The sequence below is a fragment of the Gekko japonicus genome, unplaced genomic scaffold (genome assembly GCF_001447785.1).
Source record: "Gekko japonicus isolate JY-2015 unplaced genomic scaffold, Gekko_japonicus_V1.1 scaffold566, whole genome shotgun sequence".
Lineage (NCBI taxonomy): Eukaryota > Metazoa > Chordata > Lepidosauria > Squamata > Gekkonidae > Gekko > Gekko japonicus.
The window spans coordinates 463,870-479,952 of NW_015165251.1; the positions used below are offsets into that span (position 1 = coordinate 463,870).

Below are 16,083 nucleotides of genomic sequence, written 5' to 3' on the forward strand. Positions count from 1 at the left end.
AGAAAGAAAGAAAGAAAGAAAGAAAGAAAGAAAGAAAGAAAGAAAGAAAGAAAGAAAGAAAGAAAGAAAGAAAGAAAGAAATGGTAGAGCAGAGACAGACAGGTAAGTCACATGAGAAAGCTGATTGACTTCAGTCTTAGAACTCTGCACACATAGAATTTCATTACTTCAACCAGGAAAAAAACCAACAGTAAAAACATTAGACTTGATGTTCACTTAACTTAGCTGTCCATAATGTAATATAAGTCATAACATCCTGAAACTTCTACTTTGATAGCTACCAAGTACCCACAGAGATATAATTATTCAAAGCTAAACACTAATGACAACATCAAAATGATCATGCTTGTTTCCAAGATAAAGTGCATGCTCTGTTGTTGACTGCAGATTATAAGTGGGGTGCCCTCGGTATTGAGGCTTCCCAAGAGTAAAAGGCAGCGCCTCTGGCAACAGAAGGTGGTTCTCTCTGGTTATTGGGGAAGTATCTCTCTTAGTAGGAAAAGACAACAGCCCCAGAAAGCAGGCCTGGGGGGTTAATCTGGCCTGGGGGGCTTATTCTAGCCTAGGCCAGAGTAACCCCGGTGTTACTCTGGCCAGGGGGTGAATCTGGCCTGTTACAGCCGGCCAGATTAACCCGGGGTTATTCTAGCCTAGGCCAGAGTAACCCCGGGGTTACTCTGGCCGGGGGGTTAATCCGGCCTGTTACACCGGTTCACTTCAAAACGGATCATTACCGGCTTGAAACCGGGTGAAACTGAGTAATGTGAAATTCCCCAATGTTTTTTACATGGTAGAAATTTGAGACGTGGAATTTTTCCATGCCAGGAAAGCCTTTCTGGTTTTTTATGTACCTGTTAAAGGAGAGCCTTGCCAGAAAAAAAAATGGACAGTCCTAAAAGTAGCACTGCATCTGTTGTTTCTAATTAGCTTAAACTCGTACTTGGGGTCCATCTTGTTCAGGGCCTTCCCAGTAACTTCTGATTGAGCTGGGACCTGGCCTGAATGCCTGACCCACATCTACATCCCAGAACTACTGTGCCACATTTGAAGTGCTGCATTTTGCGCATGCTGTCTGTAGTACATATTCGCTACAGTCTCTCTTCCCTGAGCGAACAGGTCCAAGAGTGCTCTAGAGAGGATAGGCTACCTTGGAAATGTCTCTTTGGGGTTGCTAGGCAGCTGCAGGTTTTCCTTTGCTAATAATCAGTAAGGTAACATTCAGCTTGGATACTGAACCAGTGCTTAGGGAGAGGGGTGCAGGGTCATGTGCTTGATCAAGGCCTTCCTTAATGTATTTGGGTTTAGCCCAATAAAGTCGTGCAATTGAAGAGTGTGTCTTGGGGCAGAGCAGCAAGTCATTTGGGTAGCGAAAATGACATCTGTTTGTTTCAAGATACAAAACTGCTGTCAACTCCCAATACATTTCAGTCTGACTTCCTGACACCTCACAGTAGAAATGAATGGCTGCAGCACCAGCTGCTCTTGGTTATCCTCCAGGCCGAGTAGAAACAGAAAAGTAATGCAGTTTCAGAGGGGAGAGCCTGCTCTGTTGACAGATTTATGATCCAGCCTCACAGGCCTCAGAAAAGTCCCTGCTAAGTAAAGCACAATCTTCTGTTTGCTTCTGTGACATCAATTGTATGGCATTCCGTGAGACTTTGTCTTAAGAAATTGTGCATAGAACTGCTGCTCTAGGCTTGTCTGTTCCTCCTGGAATCCCTCCCATCTGGCTCTGTCCTGACAACCCTCATCCTAACATGGACCCAGAGGAAGGGCAGCAAGAATCTTACCAGTGTTCAGGCACCACAAACTGACTGTGCAGTTGTTGACGCTGCCTCTTGGATCCAAGTGGCATCAGTGGAGATGGAAAGACAGAAGCATTAGCATTGAGTACAAAATGGGAACTTTTAGGGCCTAGCTACACATTTGGGTTTTTAGCAGAGCCAACTTGAATTCCCTGCAGCTACACAGCAACTGTGGGGAATGGATTTTAAAACAGTAAAGGAGAGCCCAAATGGGCTTGAAATGCTGCTGCGGGGTGGGGGTGGGGGAAGGGCTCTTGCCTCTCCCCCATGCTGTAACGCTTTCCTTGTTTTGCTGTTCCATGTGCACAAAATGCTCCATGTGAAGCAGCAAAAATGGGGAAATAACTCTCCCCAGCGCTGTTTCTGTGTGGGGGGAAATAGTTTGGGGGTGGATGCAGGAGCCCCTTCCTCCCACAGCCGTGTTCAGCCAGCTGTGATGTAATGGTCAAGAGTGGTGGACTCTTATCTGGAGAACCAGGTTTGATTCCCCACTCCTTCACATGAAGCCAGCTGGGTGACCTTGGGTCAGTCACAGTTTCCCTCAGAGCTCTCTCAGCCCCACCTACCTCACAGGGTGTCTGTTGTGGGGAGAGGAGGGGAAGGCGATTGTAAGCCTCTTTGAGACTCTGGTGGAGAAAAGTGGGATATAAAATCAACTCTGCTGCTGCGTTCTGAGCCTGTTCAGGCTCTCCTTTATTTGTAAAAGCAATTTCCCACGGACTGGGAACATGGACCAAACTTGTTAAAAACCTGAACGTGTAGTTTGGCCCTTAAACCAGGAGGCACCTTGCTTGTGTATGGCTACAGCCAAGACTGCCTGGATAAATCTAGTGTGCCAAAGACGTTTGAGGGGAAACTGAACAGAGGGGGACGAAAGGGGCCATTCTGTGTGCTTTCTTTACCTTATGAGATTATTTATTCTACAAGTGGGGGACCCTCAAAGATTGGGGGGGGGGGAGAGAATGTCATTCTTCCATCTTCATTCAGGTTGCCAGCCTCCAGGTGGTGGCTGGAGATCTCCTGGGATAACAGCTGATCTCCAGGCGGCAGAGATTAGTTCACCTGGAGAAAATGGGTGTTTTAGAAGGTGGACTTCTTCTCCTTTTCTCATTAGACCCCATTGAAGTCCCTCCCCTTCCCATACCCTGCCGTCCTCAGGCTCCACCCCATGCTGAGCCCCCCACTTGCTGGCCAGCCAGCCTCCCTCCCTTCAGTGCTGCTGCCAACGGCTGCCTGGTTTACATTGTAGCAAGGACAATGGCTGCCCCTCCTCTGCTCTCCTGCCTGACTCATGTGGTGTTGGCGCCAGCTCACCCCTCCTCCCTGCCTGGCTCAGGCGGCAGTGGCTCCTGCTGCCCCCTCCTCCTCTGCCCACTTCTCACCCAGGGAGACTCTCCTTTATGTTGTCTGTGTAAGCAGACACAACATTCCTCTTCTGGGGGAAGGTTTAACACCAACCCCCATCCATTTTTCATTTTTAACTTTTCACATTATGTTTTGCAAACCTAGGGGTTTCCCCAGTGCTGCAGAATGCCCCTATCTGAACCTGTCCCCATTATTTGGATTCCATTCCCTCATCCAGCAAACTTCTGTGGTATATTGGGGGTATGAACCTGGGTCTCCTGGTCCCATACTCTAATAGCATTAGAGTTGCTATTTTCTACTAGTAATAATACGTTTCAATTTATTGATCGCTCATCCTGCAGAGCTGCTGGCTCTGAGCGATTTACGGTTACTCAAGTTTTCACACGGGACTAATAATGATTCATAGGGTAAGGGAGGACAACATATAATTCTTTAAATCGCACACTTTTGCAGCCGACGGGGATTTTGTTCAGCTGTAAGCTTCAGGCGTGTTCCAGACGGCATTCACTTTCGGCTTGGCTGGATGATGTCAGTTCTTCCAGGACTGCTTTGAGTTGTAGTGCCACACTGCCACCGCCTGGCCGGATTGGCCCATCACAGGCTTCTTAATGCCGAAGAGATCTTTTTTCCAGGCTTCCGAGCTTCCGAGCTGGACCTTCCATTCGCCAGCTAACACCTCCCCCACGGGGGTTTAGTGTGCCCACCCTCTCTAAGGAGTGGTACCCATTTTATCTACTCGCCAAAGCTTTCGAACCGCTGGGTGGACGGCGAGCTAGGGACAAGGCTGGTAACTCACACCAGCGCGGGCTAGAACTGACAGCAGCTCTGTTCAGTTCAGATGTTAACCAGAGGATAAATCCTCTGTGCCACCGCTCCCCTTGGATTTCTAGGTGGCATCCCTTAAGTTCCAGCCTCTTCAGGGCATTTGCTAAATCAGTGTCTGTTTTATTTAAAGGAAATTTATCAGGTGAAGCCTTTCCTGGCATAGTGATCATGGGGAAAACTTCACCTTACCAGACTTACACCTGGTGAGGCAACTCTGAATTCCCTAACTCTGTATGGCGGATACAGTTGATTAATATTAGCTTTTAGAGAAAGATGATCTAAAGATGTAGCACACCCTGACCTAAAAAGTAAGGTGGGGCAATTTACTGGGCTTGAAGAATCTGACCAACTTCTGGGCCATTATTTCCTACAGACAATTGCCATTAGACTTTCTTAGGTCTCATTTGAGATGTGCCTGCATTTTGCATCCCTGTGGGAAGTCATAATGTCAGTGGAGACAAGACCATGTATGCAAACTATTTAGACCAGGTATGTCCAACAGGTAGATCGTGATCTACCAGTAGATCGCGGAGGGGTCAGAGGTAGATCACCAGCCCCACTTGGTCTCCTGGTTTGCTGGACAGGTGTTTGGGGTTTTTTGTTTGGTGGTATTTGATTATTGGCGCCAGTATGATGAATTCTTATTTTTACTTTTAAAACTGCATGTGTGGTTTTGGCATCATCATAAATTGGGGGAGGCGGTGGAACCCAACTTTAGTGGGTTAAAATCTAATTTGAAACTAATTTGAAACTTTATTTTCATGGTGGTAGATCACCGGCACTTTTGGCCGGAAAAAATAGATCACTACCTGTTCGAAGTTGGACATGCCTGATTTAGACTATTGAGAATAAATTAACCTGGGTTGACATTACAGCTCTTCTGCTAGTTGTTTGGTCTCTGTACTGTTTTCCCCCCAGACCTGCTAGTGACATGCTGCATCTGGCCCCTCTATGAGGTGCTATGTAGGAGAAACAGAGGCATTACTGATGTGGGTGGAACTTACCTTTAATGGTTGTAATTTTGGGGGCATTTGTGAGCATTGACAGACATGCATGCATATGCAAAATACCTGTTCCCCTCTTTGCTGGTTTCCTTTCCCCCACAAGTTATAAACCTTATCTTGCCAGGATTAGGGAGGGGCGGAATAGAGAACCACTTGCCACTCTTTAAACAGAGGATAAGTCCAAGTAGGGTTTATATTCCTGTAAGGAATCCTTGCCAATGTTCTACAGCATGACTTCCTGTCTAAGCTGATGGTAAATATTAATGTATGCCATCCCTGAATTGAAATGGAAGGCTGCAGGAAAAACATTTCCCTCTATATCCGCAATGCAATAAGTTCTGAGCCTCTACTTACAGCAGCTATTGGTTGGCTTGGCTGCCTCTGTGAAGGTAAAAGTTGCCTACTGCACCAATGCGCTCAATATACTGTTCTCTTTAAACCGTGAGTGTATGGGGTGCGTGTCTCAAGAGGGATTACAAGCAGGGTTAGCACTGTTTTTGAGCACTGCTGTTTGTGTTTTATTGTATTACTCTTTTGGATAGTCACCTGGATTTGTTGCAAAGATGGTGCAAGTGTGCCTGGTTGTTCACAACTCACCCTGGTGCTGCAAGTATCTGGAGTGGAGCTGGAAGATCAGATTTGATTTAAAATATCAATCCAGAGGATTGGGTGGTGATTACGGAGATCTCACTAAAATTAACCTGAAACTAACACAAAGGGTTGGATCTCAACTGTTGCTTCCATTGAGTGAGCCTTGGCCTGCTGTGTTCAGAGGAAGTGGGATAGCTTCCCTCTCCGCTTCCACATAATTGAGGAGCAGTGCTAAGCCATGAACTGTTGCAGCTGTAGAAGCAGGAACAGGGCTGTGTGGGGGGGTAGAGCAGAGAGATGGGGCAGGGGGGGTGATACTTCTGGATCTCTGGTCACCTGAGAGGATCATGGAGCTGGGTAAATCATGCAGTGTACTTTCACATTATGCTTGGGTGGGAAAAGAGGGCCCAGGAGCAATGTTCTCTCTAAGCTGTAGAGTCTTGTGAGCAAAAATTCTACTTTGTGAGCTGCTAGCATTAAAGTTGTGAGCGAGTGATTTGGCTACTGCTTAACCTAGTTTGTTCTGGAGCCATTCCATCTCTGGTCACCTGAGAGGATCATGGAGTTGGGTAAATCATGCAGTGTACTTTCACATAATGCTTGGGTGGGAAAAGAGGGCCCAGGAGGAATCTTTATCTGAGGGCCTATGGTGATGCTTGGCATCCTTGACATTACCCAAATTAAATCTCTTCCTCTGATGTGGTGGGGCTGCTGTCTCAGTTTCTAAGGGGGAAAAAGGCAGACAGAACAGGCAATAACGATGACTCTCTCCTAGCCTTAGCAGCCGGCACCGCAAACAAAAGTTAGGAGAAAGAGCAACTGGGAGAAAATACCCAAATTAATGTATTTGATTTGCATAATTAGGCAAGTTTGGATGCCAGGGGTGGGGGGCTTGGCAATATGGCCAGCCTGGGTGGTGTGCATTCCACATCTGCAGTTAAGAATCTTGGAAGAAGACAAATGGATATTAACCCATTCCTCTCACCCATCACCATTTTCTTCTGGTACCATTGGCTGCCTGCCAAAGAACAGGAACTGAGCTGTTGCTTCCTTCAGTTTCTACTTACAGAATTCCATTCAAGGCTGAATGAAGACCCTAGCCATTTAAAACAGCTGTGTTGTGCTCTCAGAGTTGCCCTATTCACGGTTGCCATGCAGGAGTTTCAAGGCATGGGTGGTTTTGTGGCAAAGGTGAAAAAAAAGTATAAGGTTTGATGACCTTTTGTCCAACTCTTTCTCTTTTGCAAGGGGATGTTTTTCAAGAGAATCTCACAGAGCTTGGGGGGGGGATAGGATGACTTTTAAAAGCTTGCCCAATAAACATCCTAATAATACCCTTTTTGCAGCAGGGCTGGGAACAAAGCCCAAATTTGTTTCTATGGGAATTCTCAAGAAATTGCATTCTGTGTGGGTTGAGGCTGCCGTCTTCCCACACGGGTGGATCTCTGTGTGTGTGTGTGTGTGTGTGTGTGTGTGTGTGTGTGTGTGTAAAGTGCCATCAAGTCACAGCCAACCTATGGCAACCCCTGTAGGGTTTTCAAGGCAAGAGGCATTCAGAGGTAGTTTGCCATTCCCTGCCTCTGTGTAGCAACCCTGGACTTCCTTGGTGGTCTCCCATCCAAGTACTAACCAGGGCCAACCCTGCTTAGCTTCCAAGATCTGATGAGATCAGGTGAATCTTTACTCAGATTCATTTTATAACCCAGAGCTTTGGGGATGAATGCTTTTGATTTCAAGTTGGAAGTCCATGGCCAGGGCTGCTCTGCTCTCTAAGCCTTTTAAGAGCTGCCTGGGCTTCAAGAAGCAGTAGGTGAAGTTCTCTGTAGTCATCCGATACCATTATGATGTGCCTTTTTGTACGCAGATCGAATTGCTGTCAGGAAGTAGAGCCTATAAAAATTGGCAGCCCTACTCTTAGCAGGATGAATTCAAAGCAGGGATTTTGACACGTTTGTAGTAAATCCTTACTAAAAGAAAATACTGCTCTGGGATAGATGCGAAGAGTTAAGGCTGTCAGTTAGGTTGCCCTGCTTATTGTTTTATACAGCCAGCAAATTATGGCGTTAAAATCCTTCACAGAATTTTGAAACTACACTTCAGATAAACAGACCTCATCCTAGATACATAAACTGATGGTAGCTGTCATATGCAGCAGCCTGGCATGCAGAAATGTAGTAACCCTAACCTTTTTCTTGGCTTGGAGACGTGATTTCCGGTTGTGTGTGTGTGTGTGACCTGTTAAATTTCCACATGTCAGGTTGCTATTAAAGGCAAAGGAAATGGAGGCAGTTAGAAAGTTGGCTAGCTCATGGAGAATATGAAAGCTGCCATCAAGAATGTCTGTACCAAAGAAAAGGTTCATTTGAAGTATCAGTTCAGAATTATTTTTAGCATGATTACCCCCCTGCTTCCGCCTCACCCCGGATCTCAAGAATAGGAATCAGATGTGTTCTGCCATCCTTACCTTTGTAGAAGGGGGTTTGTGTGTCAGTTCCATCTTCCTTTGTTTCTTTCTTTTTTAATGAAATGCTAGAATTCTCTCGTGCCATGGGTTTGATTTGAAACGGTCAAATCTGGAGTGCAGCGCTGGAGAGCATACTTAGGATATCTTCATCGTTATAGCAGTGTGTTAACTACTGTATTTAAATCATCCTGATTTGTCCTCTTTCTCAAGAACATAGTTCGTACTAGATCAGACAAAGGACCACTTAGTCCAGTAGGTAGATAGGTAGGTGGCTGAAAAGAAACTAATGGTCCACTGCCAGGACTTGGTTTACCTTCTGCCCTTTCTGCTTTGAAGGCATGTGTTCACGTAATTATAGTACCGTGCCTGTGAAAATCAACAGACAAGAGTCCCAAATGATCATTAAATCTGATCTAAAGTGATGATCAGTTCTGGGATGCTGTCTGGATTTAATTAGGGGCTATTTTAATGTTTGTGATTATGTTAGTTTTGTTGTTTTCTTTGGGATGAAGTTTTCTTGCTTGGTTAGTTCGTAATTTTAAGGGCAGGGAATTGATTGTGGCTTGAGGTAGTGTCTTGACAACCTGGCAGTTACTGGCTATGACTTTGTTCCCATAAGCCACTGAGTGAGTTTAAACCTAACTAAGTAAGGCTTGGTGGGGGCAGACCTGTTCTGAGGAACAGTGTTTGCACCAGAGGTGTTTGCAAAATGGTAAACTGCTTTGTTTCATGCTGGAACGTTTAGCTTTTGGAATACTGTGCTGCATGAGCTGTTCAGACATTGTGCAGATTCCCTGGCTTCTCTAGATTTCTCAGGATTAATATTCTACCCATTCCTTCAAATCAATAAGTAATTAATTTAGACATGTGACCATATGCTTATTAGACTAGATAATCGGTGTTATGAGTGCAGCCTGTAAAGAAAGAGGACTGGGCCTAAAGGAACAAGAGAAAGTGGTGCAAACGGTTATGATAGAAGAGCCTCCCTCTTGTGAAAAGGGTCCAATCGTTTAGTCTTTTGCAAAGTACTACAGCCGCCACTGTCAGCTTGCAATTAACAGAGTGTCGCTGTTAATTCTGTTCCTTAGCCATCTGTGATGAGCTTTCCAGAAACTGCCAAGTAGAATTGCCAGCTCTCCTGTTGCTTAAACCTTCGTGGTGGGGGAAAGTTCTGCAAAAGATGATATTTTTCTATCATCTTTAACAAAGAAGCAAGCTACTTAGGCTTACTTAGCACTTCAAAAAATGATGCAACCATACTGTTGCATCTTGCATGAATTCCCTTTCTGTACTACTGGTTCTTAACCCTGGGATTTTCTTTTTGTTTCAGAAGATGCTATTTAAGAAAAGCTGTGGAGCAAAGTCACGAGTGATCAAAATCCGTGTAAGTTTGCCCTGCATTTTCTGGTGGGTTACCTCTTTGGTAAATCAAGTTGTCTCTCTTGGCTGATGTCCTGGGTAGTGGACCATTTCATCTGAGAGTATTCTTCAAGACAGTTAGGTTAAATGCTGGAGTTTGACCATTTCATCTGAGAGTATTCTTCAAGAATATGTAGGAATAGCCACAAAGTGTCTTGTGTGGCACTTTAGTCTTTATTAGTAAGGACTCATGTAGGTTGATGATTCACATGAGGTTCACAGGTAGAGATGGAAGAAAAAAAATACTACTCTTAAGTAGAGAGAAATTCAGTTGTAAACTCTTGGACGGTGGGCACTGAAGATAACTATGCAGGATACAGCTGAGATACCCAGAGAAGAGAGCTGGAAAGGCCTCTGTATAAGAGGGTTTTCATGTGGATCCATTTGGCCTTTTTTCTTTGTTCTAACTATGTCTGTCAACACCTTACACACGCCCATGCCACTGTTGTTGTTGTTTTTTAAAGCCCTGTGCTTTGTAGCACAACTCCCTTGCCAGTGATTCCCCTTTGATAAATCGTATAGAGCATTTTTGTCCCGTTACTAAAGCCCTGTAGAGACCAAAGCATTTTTGAAGTACAGTATTCTTTGATAGCCGTGTGGCCAGTAAACAGGCTTAAAAAACACAGGAACACAAGGTCTGCAATGTTAGAATGGCTCCTGTAATACAAGAGGTATTCTCTAGACACTGTGTCACTTTTAAGAGAAGGCAGTTTTCTCAGATGGGAAGTGAGGATGAGATGAGAAAGGACCAAGGAAACTGCAGGCTAGAATAGACAACTGCAACTTTGTTTTCAAAATGTCCCACTTGATTTGTTTTATTTTTTCTTAACAGTTCTTCTGACACAACAGTAAAGCTGCTTATGTTATAGTGATTGTGTTCAGCCATTAAATACCTACAGTTTGAGTTGTAAATCCTAGTTAAAACATATAACATGCTCCTGATACGGTATTCTGTGTCCTCCTGGAAATCTACATAAGTTTTATACACAGAAATAGGATAAAGGATGGTGGTCCTCTATATGTGATGCTGTCTGAGTATCAACATTAATATGTACATTTTTATTCTGTCCTTTTCCTAAAGTATTCAGAGCTACATACCTGATCCTCCCATCCTCCATTTCATCCTTGCAATAGCCCTGGGAAGTAGGTTAGTTTGAGACAGACTGGTTTCCTAAGGTCACCCAGTAAGCTTCATGGAGGAGAAGGAATTTGAACCCAGGTCTCCTTGCTCCTAGGTAACTGCCATGCCACATCTTCCCTGTGTTTTTGAAAAAGGAAGTACCAGCTAGGCAGGGTCCCAATTCTGATTACGTTTGCGTTCTGTTTGATGTTGTTGGCTGTGGAAGTGGAAGCAAGACAGACACCTTTTTGCTTGTCTGCCTGTCTACTATTGGCTGTGACACCTGAAAGCATCTTTGGAGGCCACAGAAATATGCAGCCATCTTTAGGCTCATGTATATATTGCACTATTCTGTTGTTTTGATTGTAGGTTGCCCCTGTGGTACATCTGCACTCATGAAGTGGGTGTAATTTTTATTTCAAACTACCTAGTCCTTCCTTCTAAGAACTGGATCTTCAGGATTGGTTTTAAAAAAATACAGGCCCACCCTCCAGTAAAGTAGCTTCTAATATGTTCTATTAATAATATAAAATCAACATAGTAGAAAATGTTAAAAAATCACCTACAGCTATCTGGTTGTCAGCAGTACTGAACTCACAAAGCTGCTTCTTTCCTAGGGTGGTCTGTGACTTAACATGGGGGACCAGTGTCTATTTAGGCCACAGCTATGCTCTTGTTATCCCTGTCAATTATCTGCTGTTCTAGCTCTATGATCTTGAGGGCCCACTGTATACAAGATCCCAAAATAATGATAGCTGGGCTCTCTTCTGTATATCTGTATCAGACCAACACCTTCCCACCAACACTCAAGGGCTCACATTACTTCAGACAGAAAGAGAAATGATGGGTTATATATTATTAGCATGATTATAGGGCTTGATTTGTGGCAGGTAGTTCCAATGGCTCCATGTTTGAAGGGATAAGCTCTGGCACAATGATGAAGGTACACTTACACATGTGCAGAGGCTTTGGGTGTGAGCTTCAGACCAGATGGTATGGATAACTAATTCCCTAGAAATGATGCACTGCATAATTGACCACCTAATTGTGGTAGATTCTTTGTAATGCAAATGTGTTACGAAATACGGGTTGGAATCAGATCATAACCTTCTTTCCCTTATTTCTTCAGTCCTCTGAGCTCCTGGGGATTTGGCCCAGAGCCCTAGAATGACTTCCTTGCTTTATCTCTGGTTTCTGTAGCCTGAAAAGCCATCACTACAGCATATTGCTGAAATTTCTTCTTCTGAAAACAGGGAGTTCTTTCATTGTAGAGGGCAGGGAGGGCTATGAGGCTTAACCTATTCAGCAAAGGTTTACATAGTACTGAGTGAGTATAGTGTATCGTGTTATGGAGCAATATAGGTCTGAGGAGTAGGGGTGTGCAAAAAAAATTCAGTAAAATTCGGATTTATTGAACCCGAATTTTTTTTGGAAACCCGAAAAAAACCGAATATCTATACTGGTAAAGCATAAATATCCGATAATTTCCAGGAAACCCAAAAGATTCGGGTCCATTATATCCAATGGGGCCATTGAAGTCAATGGCAAAAATCCTCTGGAAAGTTAGAATTCTCACTCTCCCATGCAACCTTGCTGTGTCACCTTGGGCTAGTGATGAACTGTCAGCCTAACCTGTCTCATAGGATTGTTGTGAGGATAAAATGGAACCGTAAAGTCTGATGTAAGCCACTTGGGTCTCAATTGTGGAGAAAGGCAGGGTAAAAATGAAGTAAATAAACTCAATCAAGTGCAATGGCTGTCCTCTTTTAAGGCCCCATTGGTGGAAGCTGCGTGAGATGACAAGATTTTTAATCATATTTTCTCAGTGCCTTCCTACAATTTGGTCCTGAAGTTCATTTGAAGAAACTGAGGCAGCTAACATTAATTAAAACGAATGAAAATCCTTGCTTATTGTCACATCATTGTCATAACATTGTTCATGGTCACAACTGTAGAAAAAAGAAGTAAGAACAAATTTGCGGTCAGGACATAGAGATCTTGAGAGGAGAATGTGTATTACTTTATCAGTATGCTGATTGAAGCACATTGTCAGGAACCAGGAAACTGTTGTGTAACATTGAAAGCATGGGCTGTATTTTGTAGTGTGTGTAATGGTCCCCATTACACAGATAAGCACAGTGTCCACGTAGGTTAGGGGTATCTCTCTTTAGTAATGCTTCTTTAGGTACTATACCAAGAAAAAAGCAGCTGGACAGAAGACGAAAGGAGGAAAAGAACAAATTCAGTTGAGGGTACAGTAGTCTTAGTTTGTTTATGGTAATAAGGAATAAGGCTAAAGGAAGGTTTGTGAAAGAGAAAGGGAAGGGCTTGAAAATGTGAGGGGGTCAGTCAATATAGTTTGGGTGTTCCAAGTGTGCTAGCTAGGCTTATGAGGCAGCACTGGAGAACAGGTGAAGTTGTTGGACTGAGTAGTGAAATTTGTGTGAATGCTGGAGTTTGAGCAGAAAGAACAAAGTTAATTGAACCAGTATGTAGTGACTTAAGTGTGCAGAATGAGAAATTAGGCAAGGACGTTGGACAGACTTGAGGAGGGAAGTACTAGAAAGCACCATCTCAATGCCCTTGTCAGTTTGGGACAAGAGTTGATGCAAACTGATACTTCTCCACTGAAGCTTCATTCCCCCATCTTGCTCATTACAAAGTATTTTGTCCTCTTGAGATAGTAATCCATTTTCCAAAAGCATCCGTAGACTGGTCAAGGGATAGCCAAAGGTGCTTCTTTCTGAATATAGCTGCATGGACTGAGTGTGGAATTCCCTAGTACTCTAAACTAGGGGTCTGTAATCTGGCTCTAAAGCCAAATGTGACTCTGTGCAGAACCAAATATGGCTCTTAAAAAACCTTTAAGATATTTTGGAGGGGTAGGTGGGATGGTAGAATAACTGGTATGTAAAGGGAATGGCCTCCTGCCAACCTAGCAGTTCGAAAGCAAGAAATTGCAAGTAGATAAATAGGTACCACTTTGGTGGGAAGGAAACAGCGTTCCGTGCGCCTTGGTGTTTAGTCATGCCGGCCACATGACCACGGAAACATCTTCGGACAGCGCTGGCTCTTCAGCTTTGAAACGGAGATGAGCACTGCAACCCTACAGTTGGACTCGACTGGCTTTCGAGCAAGGGAACCTTTACCTTTAAAGGGAATGGCAGGCAAAAAAAGGGACGAAAGAGCTTCCTAGAGATGCTTTACAGAAAGGGAAATGAGAGCCTTAAACACTTGCTACTAATCCAAATGTGACCCACAATGCAAATTTAGGGCAGTGCACTAAAACAATCTTGTGGGGTGTTCCTGTGTATATTTGGTACTTATTGTGAGATCTGGTGTATGTTGGTTTCTAGTACAGAGCTCACAACAACCAGTGCTTTGGCTGCAGAAACTTCATGGATTATTAATCAGCAGGTCACTTATCAGTAATGTTAAGTGGAACTGTTTCAGTTATGCAAATAGGCTCTTTTATACTGGTTCTTTGGTGATCTTTTGCTCTGAACTTTGATGCATTTTGGCTCTGATTATAAAAGGCCGTTCCCGCTCTAAACCGCTGTTTCTCTAACTTTAGTAACGATTTAATTTTTGTTAAATAGTTCCACTATGTACTCTGCTTTTCTCTTCCTGGCACCCAGCACATGCTGGACAGCCTCTTTACTTTATTAAAAGCAGAGGAAGGGAGTTAGTGGCCATATCTTTGTTCCTTTACTTCTTCATCCCTGCTGGCTCTTTGCCTGGGCAGATGAAGAAGGGCATACAGTAAGCCACACATGGGGAGGCCTCTATCCTTTCATTAGACCCAGGGCCTTCTTGACAGGTTAGAGGCCACTACATCTGCCTTGGTCACCATCCCAGCCATTTCCACCTTGATGCTGCCCCTACCTTCTGCAGTCAGCAGCACCGTAAAGACAAATGGATCTTCTATTCCTGCTCACCCATCCCAGGAAGGTGGTTAGTCTCTCTTCTGACAAGATGGCTGGGCATTACTTGTAGACCCCAGTTTGAGAAACTGCGCTTGAACAATCCAGTTGCCTGTTTTTCGGTGTCCTTAGGTTTCTTCTGAAAGATATCGCTGCCAGAAGCTGCTTGATAGAAGGTTCAGGTATTTGGGGCCCCCGTATTGCTCTGTCTCAATCAGATAAATGATTTTCTTGGCCTATTTCTGTGGCTAAGTTGCAACTAGATTTCTGTGGTTTAACACTCTACTCCCTCAGCTTGAATATCCTTTTTTACTCTTTCTGTTTACCTACATGTGCCTGGGCGTTTTTTTTTGAGAAATGTGGTACCGCTTTATTCATTAACATATTTTTAACATTCATACAGCACAAATGAGGTAGAAGGACAGTACTGCTAGTAGGATCATGTGTTCTTCAGATGAACTTTGAAAAAGCCAGGCTGCGATGTATCTAATGATAGGGAGGTCATTGCTTTGCTTTCCATAGCCAGTGCGTCAGCAGATCTCCTTTGTGAATTATGTGGGAATCTGGCTCCTATTTTTATGAATATTTTTGCTGTATGATACCCTGTGAGTCTGAGTCTTGGCCTTTGCCAGTAAAGCGGTTTGTCCCCAGGCAAGTGCTTTGGCCTGGCACGTGTAGAACTAGTGCCAACAACCCAGGCTATACCAAGATGCACTTTGTTCTCTCTTTTTAATTTTTTTAAGTTCTTTCTAAATGGGTAATATTGTCTGTCTAGATTGCTTAGCTGTGCGGAATTGCACTGCCTGGAGCTAATGCAAATTACAGGGCGTTCTGTGCAGGCACATCCACACACACACACTGCACATTGACTCCATAAGGCACTCATTCATTCCATGCTTTATAGATCCCAAGGCTAGAAGAGGCTGATTTGCATTAGGCATAAAGACTGCAAGTCTTAAAAGGGTATGTACCCCGTCAGGTCGCCTTTTGTAGCTATGCACGCTTGTATTGGTTGAATGCTCTTTGATTTCAGTGGAACTGCAGGAGAATTTCAAACTGGCACCTGTAGGCAGTGGAAAAAAGAGTAGAGGAAACCCTCTTTAATTAGTTTTATCTACATTGTAATAAGGTTAGTTGACTAGGCTCACCCTTAGCCCGGGTCGTTGATAGGTTAAATGGTCCTGTCCTAATTTGCTAGTTTGAGAGCTTTCAGACTTCAGTATTAGGCAGCCAGGATTTGGTCCTTTTCATCTGAATTGTCTTACTGCCAGCCCAGTACTATGGCCTGTCCTCTGACCAGGGGTGTAGCCACGATGGGGCACTTAGGGGCATGTGCCCCATCACTCGTGGCCCACGTCCTACAACTCCTGCTGCCCCTGCCTTTACCTGCTGGCCGCACTCGTTTGCCTCAGCCACTACAGGAGAAGGCGAGCCAGCCGGCCAGCCTGTGCAATTAATAATTGGAGGAATATGTGCTCTGTGCTACAGTAGTGTGTGGGCAAGGCCTGCTGCTAAAGTAGCACGGAGTGCATATTTGCCTAGTATTAATCGCACCAGCCCACCAGCT

General features: G+C 44.2%; 1 protein-coding gene across 3 annotated transcripts in view; it reads left to right on the top strand.

Annotated features, from left to right (window-relative positions):
* Positions 1-16,083, top strand: part of LOC107109495 — a 73,760-nt gene that overhangs the window by 41,794 nt on the left and 15,883 nt on the right. Inside the window, exon 4 of one of the 3 annotated variants that reach the window (XM_015410140.1) lies at positions 9,385-9,438. The exons of 1 other annotated variant lie outside the window; for it this stretch is intronic. In XM_015410140.1, coding sequence (XP_015265626.1) covers positions 9,385-9,438 — 54 coding nt within the window. Of the gene's footprint in view, positions 1-9,384; positions 9,462-16,083 lie in introns of all 3 variants that reach the window. One more of the 3 variants, XM_015410141.1, reaches the window with a different exon arrangement.